The sequence below is a fragment of the Phoca vitulina genome, unplaced genomic scaffold (assembly GCF_004348235.1).
Source record: "Phoca vitulina isolate PV1807 unplaced genomic scaffold, GSC_HSeal_1.0 scaffold37, whole genome shotgun sequence".
In the NCBI taxonomy this organism is placed as follows: Eukaryota; Metazoa; Chordata; class Mammalia; order Carnivora; family Phocidae; genus Phoca; species Phoca vitulina.
This window is the reverse complement of record NW_022589740.1, coordinates 10,461,811-10,478,373: the sequence shown is the minus strand read 5'-3', so window position 1 is coordinate 10,478,373 and position 16,563 is coordinate 10,461,811. Positions and strand designations below refer to the sequence as shown.

General features: G+C 46.0%; 1 protein-coding gene across 2 annotated transcripts in view; it reads right to left on the bottom strand.

The window, feature by feature from the left end:
* Nucleotides 1-14,394, bottom strand: part of MAMDC2 (MAM domain containing 2) — a 139,540-nt gene extending 125,146 nt beyond the window's left edge. Inside the window, exons 1-2 of one of the 2 annotated variants that reach the window (XM_032427675.1) lie at nt 13,939-14,394; nt 13,478-13,591 (exon numbers count right to left, since the gene is read on the bottom strand). In XM_032427675.1, the coding sequence (XP_032283566.1) occupies nt 13,478-13,591; nt 13,939-13,972 (148 nt within the window). In that variant the 5' untranslated portion in view covers nt 13,973-14,394. The remainder of the gene's footprint in view (nt 1-13,477; nt 13,592-13,938) is intronic. The other variant, XM_032427674.1, reaches the window with a different exon arrangement.
* Between the last annotated feature and the right edge of the window lie 2,169 nt (nt 14,395-16,563).

Here is a 16,563-nt window from a genome sequence, read left to right as displayed (position 1 = left end):
CTGAAAAACAAACTGAGGGTTCTAGAGGGGAGGGGGGTGGGAAGATGGTTTAGCCTGGTGATGGGTATTGAGGAGGGCACGTTCTGCATGGAGCACTGGGTGTTATGCACAAACAATGAATCATGGAACACTATCTCTAAAACAAATGATGTAATGTATGGGGATTAACATAACAATAAAAAAATTTAAAAACAAACAAACAAACAAAAAAAGAGTCGCTTTGTCACTGGGTCGTTGTTAGAATTAAATGAGAGATGCATGTTCCTATCCCTTGGGTCAACAGACATCACCCTTTATAGAATGAAAAGACAGAGAGAGAGATGAGCTCACCATCTGCCTTTATCCCAAGGGTTTCATTGTCCTTCAGCTTGTATGGTGTCTCCTGCTTACATCTCTACCAATATGAGTCCCTAAGGTCTTTTTGCATACCCCAAGCAGGCAAATATTATATTTTTCTTTTCTTCTCCCTCTTTTTTTTTTTTTTCGCATGAGATACTTGACTCATTTTCAAAACAAGACCAATAAGACTATAAAGAAACACAAGTTCTGTTGGAATTTGCCCAGAGAATGCAGGGCAGCCATGGGGATGCTGTAAATGGGAGACTCTCAGAGGAGTTCTCAAAGTAATCTCATTTAGAACTTGGAACCAGACAGGAATTCTGTTGGTACGAGGGCCCTGTGCCATTTCTAAAGGAAAAGATTAATTTTGTATTTCCTCAAATTAGAATGTATTTGGTGGTAGGGCCCTTGTGTATGGAAGAATCTAGAAGAAATAGGGCACCTGGGTGGCTTAGTTGGTTAAGCGACTGCCTTCGGCTCAGGTCATGATCCTGGAGTCCCAGGATCAAGTCCCACAATGGGCTCCCTGCTCAGCAGGGAGTCTGCTTCTCCCTCGGGCCCTCCCCCTCTCATGCTCTAATCTCATTCTCTCTCTCAAATAAATAAATAAAATCTTTAAAAAAAAAAAAAAGAATCTAGAAGAAATAATGTCCTTACTTGGTTCCCTTAGTCATTCATATCAGAACTCAAGTAGAAAAGTTTCTCGCCTCACAGTGTAGTGAAAACAAATGAATATATAACTGCTATCTCCTTCACAGAACATAGATGGGAACCAGAAAATCTGTTACAAAAAATAGCCCTGCCACCCAGGAACTATGTGACCTGCAAGTTCCATTACTTCTGTATGCCTCGCTTTCCTTGACCCTAAAATGAGGGTGAAGAAAGGCTCAACTCACTGAGGTGTTGAGAGAATTAAATCAGTGAATATCATCAAACTTATAGAACAGTATGGGGTGGCTGGGTGGCTCAATGGGTTAAGCATCTCTGCCTTCCACTCAGGTCATGATCCCAGGGTCCTGGGATCGAGCCCCGCGTCAGGCCCCCTGCTCAGCGGGGTGCCTGCTTCTCCCTCTCCCTCTGCCGCTCCCCCTGCTTGTGCTCGCTCTCACTCACATGTGCGCTCTCTCCCTCTGTCAAAGAAACAGATAAAATCTTAAAAAAAACATATGGAGCAGTAAATAAACGAGAGAAATTACTCCATAAGAGTTAGCTATTATTATAACTACTATTATCATTTCTCTCTCAAAGATCCTTTAAGACATCATGCCAAGAGAGAGTGGGAAAAGAAAAGTAAAATAGCAGACTGGTTATTTTCTTAGTCTTTGGAGACAAATGGAGGTTAACATCCTGACTCCATCAATTACTTGCTCCATGACTTTGGGAATATAAAAAAAAAATCTACAAACCCCACTTTCTTCATTGGGTCTTTGTAAAAATTCAATAAGATTACACATGCAAGGCATTCAGCACAGTGCTTGGCATGTAATAATTGTTCAATAAATGTTATATAAAATAATTCTTATTCATTTTTCTACTAGATTTTTTGGCCAACATAATCACCCAGTGCTCAGTAAATACTTGCAAATACTACTTTGGTCTTTGAGGTTTTTTGTTTTTGTTTTTTTGTTTTTTTTTTTAACAACTCTGAAATGAGATCTAAGGATAACCATAAAATATGATCATTGATGTGTCCATTCTCAAAATATTTAAATAAAATGTGGCAGATACCATCCTCAGCTCCCGGCTGAGGATAGTACACTGATGGCAAGTTGTTCTGGAATGCACCCAGGGGGTGGTGATGGAGAGACTCAAAAGAGATTGGAACTCTGAATCCTTGCAGTTCACTCTTCAGTCCTTTTCCTTTGTCAAATGTCTCCAAGGAAAAGTTCTTAAATCATTTGAGGCTCAAATGCAACATCTTTTGTGCATGACCGTGATTCACTGCACATTTGAACAGAATGACAGTGAATACTGTCTATTTTTCCAAGACCTATTAATTTTCTAAGAATTCTTAGACTCCTAGGCTAATATTATGCTCAGCAAGAGATCCCTCATAAATGTGTCCAAACTTATTTTATGACAGGGACATAGTCACAAAATTATGAATGACTTCCTGATAACCAAAATGAAAAATGAATGGAGTCAATTAAAAATATAAACCATTTACACCCTGTTCCATCTTCCAGCAATTTTTAGCATGAGCAGCTGAGTTTGTGGAGAGGGAGAGGCTTGACGGATATTCAGAGGGACAGAGAAACCTTCTTAGCAGCTAAGCTGTCCACTTTCAGCTGTTACACAAATAGGTCACCTTCATCCTGTCTCAAAAGATGCTTAATAGTATACTTGACAGACAAGAGGGTCACCTGGCTCAAACTTGAACATGACATTGTTGGTAGTTATTGATATGCTCTTTAAATGGGGGGTACCCTAAAAGCCTGGGGTTTATGCTCTACAACTGTCAGAGCTTCCCTTTAAATTCAGCACCCTTTAAAGCATATATATATATATATATATATATATATATATATATATATATATACATATATATATATATATGGCAAAGAAGTCCTAGTCCACAAGCCCAAAATTAAAAATGAATCATACTTCATGCCAATACTATGCATCTTTAGATAGATTATCTCCAACATCATTTCTCTTTTATCATACAACATTTAGTAGAGAACTGTGTGTACGTAGTTAGTTGAATTTTTATGTTGACAACAAAGATGAAAATTTGCAGAGCTAATATATAACCTAGGATATATTTGGGGTTTTTTTCCCCCAGTTATTCCTAAGTATCAAATGTGAGTTCAAAAGGGTCTGCTCTTCAGTGTTGATTCTTAAAAAAAAAGAAAAAAAAAAAAGATACTAATGTTTGACTCACATTTGTCCTCATCAGAATTTGTGGGAAAGAGAAACAGTCTTCTGGGACAACAGTGTGATTTCAGATTCAAGATTTGTAATGGAAAACCAAAGGGTTTCTGTAAAGCTTATATTTTAAAATGGACTCACGCACCATCTTAACACACTTCAAGGGAAAATTCTCTAGTCTATTATCCATTTTTAATAAAGTCACAAATATAGAAGAAACCTGTAGAAGCTTAAAAGAAGAAATCTTCTTAAGTTATAGTTTCAGACAAGATGGTCTTAGCCATAAAATATTAGTAAGCAAAGAAGGTAGTGTCTCGAAGTTAAAGCATATTAAAGTCATCTTCATTATAAGCTTGGCCCCAAATAACACTTTGGTTCTCCTTGGCAGTGAAGCAAAAGTTTTGCAAATAAGGAATGGAAATTTTTCTAAGCACAGAGCTAAGTCCTCTATCACACTGCTATATAGAAACACTGCCATTCTGCGAAGAGAAATAGAACGAGAACGTAGCAACCTGCTTGTCTAGCAGGGCAACTGGCGTACAAAAACACATTTATCTGCATACTCTTTTGATTCTTTCCCTGTAGGAATGGATGAATCTGAAGTTTAGGAGTACTCCTTAAGATGGCCAAAGTATTTTAGGTCAAGTTATAAATTTTTCCTGATGTTCTCTGCCAAGATTATGTTGAGGACTGAGAAGAGAATCCTTAAAATGGTTCCAAAAGTAAACGTTCATCTGTTACAGAAAAAAGAAGTAAAATAACATCTCCCCATCTCTGCTTGATGCCTGCTTGATTCCAAAGGCTCACCACCGCATGGCAGGGACACGAGAGGTAACTGGGGCCTGGATCCCTGGAGCTGGAATGTTGGGACATCGCCACTATTTTGCAGAGGTTTTCTACTAGCTCTAGAAAAGCACACATCTTGCAAGTCTGTCCTCCTTGGCATTGACCTCTGCAAGTACAAAGGCATCATCTCTGATAGAAGGGAGCCTAGGGCCAAGTGATGCTCAAGTCTTTGGAGCCAGGTGGGCTGGGGTCCATATTCTGACTCTCCAACTGGGTTGCCCTGGGCCTGTGACCTTAATTTTTCTGTACCTCACTCCTTCTCATCTGCAAAATGCAGTAATAACAGATAATAAGCACCCCCAGGATTGTTGTGAAGGTTAGAGATAAGGCCAACAAATGTACTTGGCAGGCACCATGAAATGTTACCTGCGGATCACAGAGCTGGGCTATGTAGGGAGCTACCATGTAAATATTCCATTAGATTTCACTCCACGCTGCTCACCAGGAACCACTCTTATAACACAAATAGAATACATGATGCCGTTAAAATTCCCTTATACCCAAAGATTCCCCTATCGCTTATAAAAGGTTTGCTTTTGTGTTTTAATAGTAGGTTCCAGGATGCATCATAAGTCCCACAGATTCAGCCCAAGCTCCTACATCCTCTGCATTTACAGTAGAAATAAAATTTCACACATTTTGAAGTTGACACTCAAGTGTTCTTGAGCCATTGGGTGGAGGGCTCTTGGGTCGCATGGGTCTGTGAGATTTGTACATTCTTGACATTTCTGAATTGTCGAAGTTGGAATTGGGCCTAACATAGGGCTAGTGAGGATACCTCCCCCTCTCTCCAGAAATTTCTTTCTTACTGGTCCTTTCCCCTCGTTCCATAAACAAACTCAAGTCTTAAAAAACAAAGCAAACCAAAATAAAAACGAAAAACTTTCATCTTGCATTTCTTGGTAGGTCTGGTTGAACTTCCCTCTAAGAAAGGGAGAACATCCAAATTTCTTTGCTGAGATTTCTCTGCTCTTTGCATTTCCCCTTCACACTTCCACCAGGGTATTCTGGTTCTGTCCCCCTTGTTCCATGGAAACTGCACAAATTGTCGATTTCAACAGACAAGTCTGCTGCACACACCTCAGTGCTGCCCTGGGCCCTGTTGGTCACATGCTCCTTCTGAAACTCCAAACTACTTTGGCCTCTGTGACCTGTACTTCCCTAATTCTCTTCATATGCGCTTGGTTCCTCCTGTGCCTCTTATTCCACACCCCCCACCCCCACCCCACAGCCTTTGGATGCCTAATCCTCACAGTGAGCAGCCACAGCCTCCTGCTCTTAACCACTTTGTACTTTCTTCTTGGGTGATCTTATCCCTGCTCAAGATTTCAACCACTGTCTTCTCCCATAGTCCTGCCCATACTGCACCTGACCTTCCAATTCTTGCATCAACGACCTTCACCTGGATGTTTCCCACACAACTCAGAATGGAACACATCTTCTACCCTACCACGATGCTGCTCTTGAAATCCCTCAACTGTAGGCACCGCCAAACACCTGCCCAACTCAAAACCAGAGAGTCACTCTCCCTCTGACTCATCATTCCCACCCCATCAATCATCAGGTCCTGCCAACTGAGTCTCCTTTTTGGTGTTTTATTTACTCCCTTTCACTCCTACTACCCCTGTCCCACTTCAAGCCCTCATTATCTCTCAGACAGACCGCTGGACTGTCCCCTAACTGGCCTCCCCATTGCCAGTCTTATCCCCCTCAAATCGACCCTCCTCGCAGCTACTAGACTGGATAGCAGGCCACATCAGTACTCTCAGTCTACAGGAAAATCAACAGGCAGGTCCAGCAGACCAGTAACAAAGTCACACAAATGGTTCCTCCAGAAGGGTCTTGCCTACACTTTGTATCTCTTTATTCTTTCCTGAACATAGCTCTCTAGACTTCCTATTGATTTGGAAAGCCAATACCTTTCCAATAAACTCCTTTTCTGCCTAAATAGCCAACCTATGCTGTTTACAGTGAAGATCTTTGATGAGTGTACAATTCTGTTTGCTCTCTACCATAATTATAGATTTGTGTCTCTTCCTATCAGTCTATGGCTGTCAAGGGCAGTGACCATGACCATGTGTGTATTCCCAGTCCTCTATGTACTCCAACTACTAATATAATGCCTGATGGATAGTAGGTATTCAAATGCGCATTGGTAGAATGAATATTCTTAGATGCTTTTTCTGTAAAACATATGATTCATTCATGATACTATGAAGTTATAGTACATTTTGTTTTATTATGTTATTCTTAGCCTCAGAATCCCCCAAAACACAAATAACTTTCTCACAAAGTAGAGAAGGCGAGTATTCTGACAGATCTCACTGAATCAATCACAAGCCCAATCCTTTGGTTTTTTCATTAACCACATCCATAAGCAAGGGCCTCTTCTAAGAGCAGACAAATATCTCTACCTGTTTTTTTTTTTTTTTTAATATTTTTTAATTTATTTATTTGAGAGAGAGAATGAGAGAGAGAGAGAGAGCACATGAGACGGGGGAGGGTCAGAGGGAGAAGTAGACTCCCCGCCGAGCAGGGAGCCCAATGCGGGACTCGATCCCTGGACTCCAGGATCATGACCTGAGCTGAAGGCAGTCTCTGTCTACCTGCTTTTATCCATCAGGATGGCTACTGTTGGTGTCTTACACTTGAGTTACTTGGAAAAAAACAGCTCCCAAAAGCTAGCTCAAAGTCTGATAATCTTTTGCTAAAAATACTTTGCAGACCAAGCAGCGTCACTCTCAAGGTTGCATTGTGATTGTTTGTGATGGCAGAGGATCAAGAGACTTAGGTAGCCCTGATGAGCCAATAACCCAAGGGCTATTTGTTCCTTGGTAAGTCCGAGATGGAACAGACCACCTGTGGGTTAGGCAAGATGAGACACTGCTTCCCTGTTATACTGGGAAATGACAACATTAGCTTCCAAAAGTCCTTGAAGTCCTACAGCAGGAAGGATTATTTAACACAACCTCTTTTACTACAGGGGAAAACATCAAGGGTTCTCTCCCTCTCTCTCTTTTTTCCCTTTCAATCTCAAGAAGGGCTTTCCAGATTGATTAAATTCCAAGTCTTTGCTGATACCACATGCTGTTTGTCGGGTTTTGTGGGGGAGGATGTGATCCCTGTTCTCAAAGATGTAACACTCTGGCCAAGTGAAGGGGTGGGGACAAGGAGGTGCTAACCAGGAGACACATGGTGGGAGTGAAGAGGGCCAGGCGAAGAGAGGTGTTCATCTACTGGAGAAACTCAGGGAATGCTTCAAGAAAGAGCTGGGCCTTAAGGCATGGGTAGGGGTAGGATTTCAATAGGCCAGGATGGAGCAGGGGAATAAAAAGCAGAATACAGATGTAGAGAACAGTGTAAATACAGTAAAAGGCAAGAAAGTAAAGGGCGTGATGATGAACAGCACATTGGGGATTCATGGGAGGGAAGAGCAGATTTATAATTTGGGGCAAATCATGAGAGGTCTTGAGTGCCACACTAGGCAGTCTGTACTTTCTCGTGGGCAACTCATTATCACAGGATTCTTAACAAGAGGGCCCTTCTTTCTCACATCTGGAGGGGGTGGGCAGTTGGCAGTCATCCCAACGCACTGTCCTCAACCCTGACCACATATGAGACTCACCTCAGGAGTTTGTTCATTTGTTAGTGTTCATTTACTTATTAACAGTGCCAACTCTGGCCCTATTTCTGGCCAAAGAAATCAGAATCTCTTGGGGTAGGACTTTGACATGACAATTTTTAAAGAAATTTTCAGGTGATTTTAACATCCAGTCAAGGTTGAGAACCACTAGCCTAATACATAGGTAGGAGAATTTCTCTATAAATTCTTGGTTTTTGTTGGGAATGCTTTGCTGACATAGGTAAGATATTAGGTTTAACTAGGTATGGCCTAACGGATACAACAGAAATTTCTGATATATTGTGCAAGTTCCTTGCTTTTAAATAACTTCCTCATTTATCACTAGCCAGATGTTCATCTGCGTTAAGCACCACCTTCTTCCTGTAGGTATTTCATATACATATATATATCATTGGTAATTATGGATATGTTCATATATGTGATATGATATACAGATATATATGAAAAAAGATATATATGATATATACAGATATATAGAGAGATATATATTTGATACATATAGATATGATCTAAAATTTTATATATACGTATACATATATATATAAAATCAGCAGATGTGAAAATTAGGGTTGACCAACCAAGATGCCAAGACATGTATCACTTATATTGACATAATGGGGTTTCACTTAAATTCTTAAAAATCAAATATTATTTAATAAGAGGTAGAAGTAGGTCTACTGCTGGGGTGACCTAGCACGGATGTTCTGCTATTTTAGGAACCAGAATTTTTTATAAATACTATATCACAAGATGCAAGTCACAAAACATGCTAACCGTATGCCAGGGGATTTGAAGGTGGCAAGGAAAGCAGAAAGTCCTATAACAAGGAATTATTTTTTTCTTCCAGCATATGGTGACCACAGCTGACTTGTACAATTATGAGAAGGGAAGCATCCTAAAAATCCTTAGTTGCCTTGTGGGGGATGAGGGCAGGAGCTGGGTAGCCACTTCCCATTGGGTGACTCTACTTTGAGTAAGGAAAAACCCAGATGGGGTATTGGCCTTGATAGGAAGGGGGTTGGCTAGACAGAGCCTATGTCCAAGGAAGTCAGTCAAGGGAGGGAGAAGCAGGCAGATATAACCAGTCCGTGGAGGTTAAATCCCAAATGGAGGGGCCAGGTAAGAGAACCCAAGAACCCAAGCTGATTGACAGGGAGGCCAAGGGGTAGGGCCCTGCCCAAGAGCTTAGGGGATGAGAGATCCACTTGGCTAGGGGTCTCCTAAAGACTTTATGCCATCAGTCAGACAGATAATTACCTTTGAAGGGGCAGAATGAACCAGGAGCACACATGAAAATGCATTAGGACTTTTGAATCATCCAATACTAGATTTATTCATACAGCAAACTCATCCATTCAACAAAGATTTACTGAGCATCTACTATGTGCCAGGACCTTTTCTATATGCTGAAGATTACAGGCAGGTAGGATATCTACACATCTGAAAGAGTGAATCAATACGCAGTATGGCATAAAATGTAGCGGTCTGTGGGTTTGGTAGGCCCAAAGCACTATACCTTTGGAACTCATGTTCTTCCATATGTATGAAATATAATTAATTCTCTGATGAAGACTTTCCAACATCTTATAATTAATACACCAAAGCTTCAGGACCTGAGGTTGCCCTGGATGACTTCCAAAGCCCAGTTCTAGGACCTAGGATCCCAGGCAGGGCCAGGGCAGTACCAAACTGGGCTCAGGCCCCCAGGAGTGGTGTGGGATACTGCAGGAGTATCTTGAGCCATTTGCTGGGGTTGAGTGTCTCTCCAGGAGACATCCAAGGAACACCCCAGACTCATGCTGCTCTCCAGTCTCTACACAACACGGGGGTGTGTTTCTCCTTAGAGAGCCCTGGGAGACCAACCTGCAGAGGCCCATGGGGGTGGGAGCCATCTGATGAACTTGTGATGTCAGGGTGGGATGCTGAGGTGATCCCCCAGAGTCCAAAAAGGAGCTATAACTCACAAGAAGGGAGGACTGTTCCCCCTCTTCCAGGCCACTTGGGATCCCAGCCAGACTTTTGGCTCTAGCTGAAATACCAGTTTAATGACAGAGCACAGAACCAAAACTCAGGTGTGGCCAAGTAACCGAAAGTGTCTTTAAGATAGAAGGAACGGGTTTGGATAAAGAAAGGGGGTGTCAGAAAGACATAGGCATGTGATTTCAGCACACTCCACTGCATCCCCCACTTTACCCCCTCGTTGTGCCAAACCTCATAGCCAGCCTTCCTGCCTCAGATAGCATCACTCCCTCCAAGGTACAAATACCATCCGGACTCTTCGTATTAGGCAATTTCTCAAACCCCAGCCCCCACCGTTGTACAAAAACCGCATTCCCTACAAGTGCTGTGAATTTCCTTGTTTCATTCCCAACCACTGGACACATTTCTGTATTTACCTTCCTCTTCCAGGGGGCTTTAGTGTGCCAAGCTTCCAATTAAGGAGCAGTACCTACACTGAGTTTTTACCTCTCCCTTCCTCAGTTCCTCCAACGGCTTCCTTATAGAGTTAGGTTAAAGGTGCTAAGTCAAGGTGTCCAAAACTTAGAGTACAGCCAAAATTCACCAATCTAAGGCCAACTTAATGGGCTCCAAGAATCCTCAGCCCAAGGGCTTCTGCCCCCACATCTGGCATTGGGGAAAATGGAACCAACAGTCACGATTTCACCTGAGGACCACTGTCCAAAGAGCTTCCCACAGCCTCTGAACTGTGAAGGAATAAACAAGGTTTTTTTTTTTTTGAGGATGAATGAAGGAATAAAGAAGATTTTTATAGGATTCAATGGATCTCTTGTTTCCTGGATTTAATTCAAACCTAAAATTTAGAAGCGAATTCAAATTTGAGTCTAACATAATCTCACTTCCCCTGACAAAGTAGAGGAGATAAAAATATGCACTTGGGCCACTGTTGGCAAATCTAGGAAGTAGAAGATGCTGGGTTGCTGCACAGGTGCCCTGTTTCTGGGGGCACCCTCCATTGTGGTACACAACCAAACACCACCAGTGAAACTCAGCCACCTGTGGCCAGCAGAGGTCAAGCGTATTTCAAGATGGCTACGAACTAGAGACACCGGAATTGCAATCGGAGATTCTTAGAGACCTAATACTCTAAATAAACCAAGGAAGTGGACCTCAAATACAATTTGGGGCATCTGAGGAGACATTTCAAGAAGGGGACTTATGTAACTACCCCCAGATTTGATTTTTCCTGTGATGCAGTTCTAACTTGCAGATTTGTTTCCCTACTTAAGTCCCCGCACTACTATAGCATTGTTCTCTCCACGGCGTGTTAACCTAATAACCAAGGACATATAGAAAGTGCCATTTGTATTCCAAATACTTGTGGGCAAAAGGCTCTGAAACCTACAACTTTCTATGGTGGATTAGACACACAGAGGTGGATGGAACCAGTTTCAGAAAGTTTCTGCAGCAAGATGAAGGAAATTTGTAGAGAGGCTTGGGAACAACTGGCCAAACTGCCTGCCGCCTGTGACGATTTTATCATCTTTTAATTTAGCAACCTAGAAATGGGTTTATAACGGAAATTCTTTGTGTTGGCCTCTCAGCACGCAACCATAGCAGCTGGAACACACCTCACTGCCCCTCTGGAGTGCACTTGGTTATGTCTAAGTTCTGGCCTTTGAAAAACACTGTACTGGAGGGATGGAGACCTACACTGCCTTTTCTGCTGGGAGTGCTCAGAGGAGAATGAATTAACTTTGCCCAGCCAAGCCAGTAGTCCTGATCCCGAGCCAGAAAGCAGTGGCCGTTACAAGTTAGAAAGCAAGCAAAAAGGAAAGCAACAGTGCTCCCATTATAATATTAAGCCATAATCACCTTTTCCTATAATCATCTTCCTGTTTTCCCAGAAGGGGCACTGGTTAACTGCCACTCTGGGGCAGAGGGCAGCCCAGCGCTTCCTGTGGCTCTGGAAGGTGGAGCTCAGCAAGCTGTGGCACGTCCCCTGACCCCAGAGCAGGCTGAGAGCGGCCACCATGCTGGGGGTGGGGGCTCAGAGACTGAGGCTCCTGGATTAAGGGGTGATGTTGATTTCCCTTCCTTGGGGCCAGGACCAGGGTGAGGCAGGAGAGGTGTTTAAGGAACAAGATTTAAGGAGGTTTTCACTCTCAGGGTCATGCAAGTGGCTCTTTCTTCCCAGTCCCAGCCCTGCTCAGGGGCCCTAGCACTGGGGGATGTGTGTGTGAGTGTGTGCATGCATGTGTGTGTGTGTGTGTGTGTGTGTGTGTGTGAATATGCACTGTGGTCAGTGGTTCTCAAAGCATGGTCCCCAGACCAGCAGCAACACCTGGGAACTGGTTTGAAATGCACATTCTCAGGCCTCATCCCAGACCCACTGAATGTGAAACTCAGGCTGTGGGGCCCAGCAATCTATGTCTTTAATGCTCACACCGGGTAACTCCCAAGTGGCTTGAGTCCCATGGTCCGTGGCAGGTGGTCTCTCAAAATGCTTCACCCACAGCGGGAGCGGGGAAAGGGTGGGCTGGCGAGATGACAGGCGCCTTGCTAAGGCCATCAGCAGGGTAGGGATCCCTCAGATGATAAATCAGGAACTGCTTTTCCCCCAGCTATCCCCAAGTAAACTGTAGTAGTCAAGACCTGGCAACTGTTGGCAATAAATAAAGATTGCTACTGAGCTCATCCCCGCCTGTGGCTTCCCCTTAGCCAGGCAGCTCAGAGCCAGCTGCTGAGTGACACTGTGTCAGGGGCCAGCCATTCGAACATTCTGAGACTTCAATGCCCTCCTTTGCAAATGGGGCTAACATAACCCACGTGTGAGGGGCGTGTGAGGGGCAGAGAAGCTAATGCATATGCAGCCCAATAGAGCCTGGGTTCTGGGCTCCACCCTCTTCCAGGGAGCCAGCTGGGATGCCTTGGGGACTGAGGACAGCTCAGAGGGGAAGGAGGTTAGCCGAGCTCCCTGATACTACAGCGTTTTTAAAAGGAGACTATTCCCCAGCCCAAATGGCCTGGGGCACCAAGCTTCTAAAAACACAGAGTGGAAGAAAGGAAAGGAGAAGGGGCCCCCTGGGGCCTGCAATTGGGCACTGAGAACTGCTTGTTTTTGTTTTTGTTTTTTTTTAACATATAATGAAGGGTAAGAAGAAACATGTGAAGACCCACATTTAAACTGTCACCAGAGCCCCAACAGTATGTAGTGGTGAGACAGTGACCAACGCCCGCCCGCCCAGCGACCTCAGGCACAGTCATGGACTTGGTCTCCTTTTTGCCAAGTGCTGGCTGACAGACGGAATCGCAGTATGAGGATGAAGTCACACAACGACACACTGAGGCACAACATAAACATGAGCGCTTAGCACTCAGGTCGCTTGGCGGAATGAGGGAAACTTTTCTGCAGTGCGAGGAGAGAACTAGCTCCACTGCGACTTTCCCGGCTCCTAAAGGTGTCTACGGAGGACCAGAGGGGCTGAGGACGCGCAGAGGGCACGCAGCTGGGGGGTGACCATCATTAGCGGCGCCCCCTTTCTCCCTGCCGTTAGGATGTGCTGGGGCAGAGGCAGAAAATCTCAGAGCTTCGCTCCCCGCCCCCCCAGCAGAAGGCCAGGTAAACAAAGGACACCCCCGCCCCCACGTCTTCCTGGGCCCTGCGTGCAGCACAGCTGAGGGTTGGAAGGAGGATCCATGACTCACACTTTTCCTCCCGAGGGGATTTAACTCCAAGATAACATTGCCCTTGAGAAAAGGCCAACCAGCAAGGAGGAAAGTTCACCTCGGGGCCCCTGTGCTCTGGAGCCCCCTTACCTTCCTCGTTTAAAATCCAGGGCAGGAACGTGAATGCCGAGTCAAAGCCACAGGTGTTTTCTTCAAAGGCGCAGGACCCGGCGGGCAGGTCCAGGGCGCCCGCAAGCTGCAGGGCTGCGAGCACAAAACGAATTTCAGCTCGGACTAGGGCTGGGAGCGTCTGCACCAACTCGGGGCGCCCCGGGGGGACCAGGTGAAAGTGAGGGGCATGCACGCGGGAGGGGCGGAAGAGGGGTGCACTACTATCCCCTCCCCCGCCCCCGGCGCTTCCAAGGCACAGCCCTTCGTCCACCCCGTCCCCCCATCGCCACCCCAGGCTCGGGACGGGGGGTATGGCTGTCGAAAAGGATCCGGAGGCGCCCTCGGATGGCCCGGTCCAGGACAGCGAGCCCGGCCACCGGGGCTGCGGGAATGGGTCACGAGGGCGCCCCCCGGGGGTCTCCCTGGGTCTTTGCACTTACCTTGCATTGCCAGGAAGACGCCCCTTAGCAGCATGGTCGCGCTTCGGGGAGGAAGGACGACCGGAAAGGGGTGCAAGCTGCCAGCCCGCTGGGACCCGCTGCTCCGGTGAACCGGCGCGGGGGCGCCGGGGACCCGGGGAGGGAGAAGTCGAGAGGCTCAGCGTGCGCTTGGAGCTGCCCAACTTTGCGGAGCGGCTCGGGAAGCCGAGCGGAAACTTGAGGGTGCTTGACTGGTGCACGCCGCTCGGTCAGCCGCGGGTCAGATCGCGTCCCGAGTGAAGCCGGCCTGGCGCACAGCTGGTCCCGGGCGAGGATTGGGGCTGGGCGGGAAGGAGACAATTGCACACTTTTGAAAAACCAGCTAGGACTGGCCGAGAAAGGAGAGGTGGGGATGCAGCGCCTCGGCTCAGGATTTTTAAAGCTTGGGACCAGACCCCTTGCAGACACTTGGAGGGGGCAGGCCTTCTAGCAGCCCCTCCGATGGGCCGGGACTGGAGGCGCCCCGCCCCGCCCATCCGCGGTGGGAACCAGCTTATTTCTGGGGACAGCTTCCCCGCATCTGGCACACCAGTACAGCAGGGCTGGCCCTAATTTTAACTTCTTCTCCCCAGAATGGAAAAGGGTGGAATTCTCCTAGGAAAACCTAGAAGAGAACTTGGAAACTGTTTGGTGACATAAGCTTTATATCTCAGGAGTCGCGCGTTCGTGACCCAGTAATGCTAAGCCTAGAACACCACCCCCATTTTTGTAGCAGTGGAATGTCTGGCATGCCTGGTGCTCAGCATTCCCTCTGTCCGGTAAAAGGGGGGCATTCCTCCTCTCCAAAGAGCCATGATAAATTAGTAGTTTTCTAAATTAGCATGTGTGGGGGGGTGATGCCAGGGAGGGGGTTACTGTGAGTGCTTTGAACACTAAGTGGGTCTCTAAAAATATTCTCTTCCAAGTAAGGACGTGGTCGGGATTTTTCTTCTTCTTCTTCCTAATGGTCTTTACAATTTTGTGCCTAGGGCAGTGGTTCTCAAACTTGAGGGTGCTTCAGAACCCCCTGGAGGGCCCCACCATCAGAGTTCTGGATCTGGTGGAAGTGGGTTGGGGCCCAGAAATTCTGCACATTCTTATTAGGTTTCCAGATGCTGATGCTGATGCTACTAGTCTGTGACCACGCTTGGAGGAGCCCTGGCCTAGCGAACTCCTGTTCAACCATCAAAGCCCTGTTCACATGCCTTCACCTGGGTTCTAGCCTCTCTTGGCTTTCCTTGGCCTTCATTGGCAGCTCCTTCTCCATATCCTGTGCTGGTTTTTTTTTGTGTGTGTGTGTGTGTCTGTCTGACCCCTGAACACTGGAGTGCCTCCAAGCTCTGTCCTTTTAGCCACACACCCCCCCACCGGAATTTCATCCAGTTTCGTAGTTTGGAACACCAACTATATAGCCTGATGACTCCCAAATTTATCTTTCTAGCCCAGACTGCTCACTGACTCCAGACTCTTCTCCCTCACGGCCACCTCAACATTTTCATGTGGATGTTTAACAGCTACCTCACACTTCACAGGTCCCAACATGAACACTTCTGAGTCCTTCTCGAGCCTGCCTCCTCTTACGTCTTTATCTCAGTTAAAGGAACCTTTCTCCCCCACTTGCTCAGGACAAAACACTTTGAGTTATCCTTGAGTCTTCTCTTTGTCTCAAGACATTACCAAATTCTGTCCATTCAGGATTCCAAACACAGCAGATGCTGAGCATACTCCATGCCCACAGTGACTGCCCTGATGTAAATGGCCATTGTTGGCCGGGGAGGCTGCCCGAGCCTCCTCAGGGCAGTGTCCCTGCCTCTCCTGCCTTGCCTGCCTATACTCCATTCCTAACACAGCCGTCAGGGGCATCCTTTTAACACAGAAATCGGGCCATGTGGCCTGTCAGTCCTTGGCTCCAGGCTTGCAACAGCTTCCCAAATCAGCAAATCAAAAGCCAATCTTCAGGGGCGCCTGGGTGGCTCAGTCAGTTAAGTGTCTGACTCTTGATTTTGGCTCAGGTCATGATCTGAGGGGGGTCATGAGATGGAGCCCCGCACTGGGCTCCATGCTGAGCATGGAGTCTGCTTAAGATTCTCTCTCCCCTCTGCCCCTACCCCCTGGTCCCATGTGTGCTCTCTCTCTCTCACACAAACAAGCAAACAAAAAAAAAATCAATCTTCACAAAGACCTATTAGGTCCTACAAAACCTGCCCCACCCTCATCTCTCTGATCTCATCTGTCCTGCTTACACCCCTCATCTCTCTGATCTCATCCGTCCTGCTTACACCCCTCCAGCCACATTGACCTCTCGGCTGGTCCTCAGATACAGGGTACCTGTTCTTCCAGAACTTTGCACTGGCTGTTCCCTCAGCTTGAAATGCTCTTCCCTGGAGATCCACATGACTCAACACCCACACTGTCTTCAGGTCTTTATTCCCTGGTCACCTTCAGTATTAGAAATTCAATAGCTTTCTCTCTAATAAGAAATAAGCCCGGGGATCCTTTTAAAATAAGTTTGGATGAATTTTCATGAGTTTTCTGTAAGCAATGACTCAAAGCACCTAAAATTTGTTTAGGGTGTGTGTGTTGTTTGTATGCTTTGCCTCAGGTGGT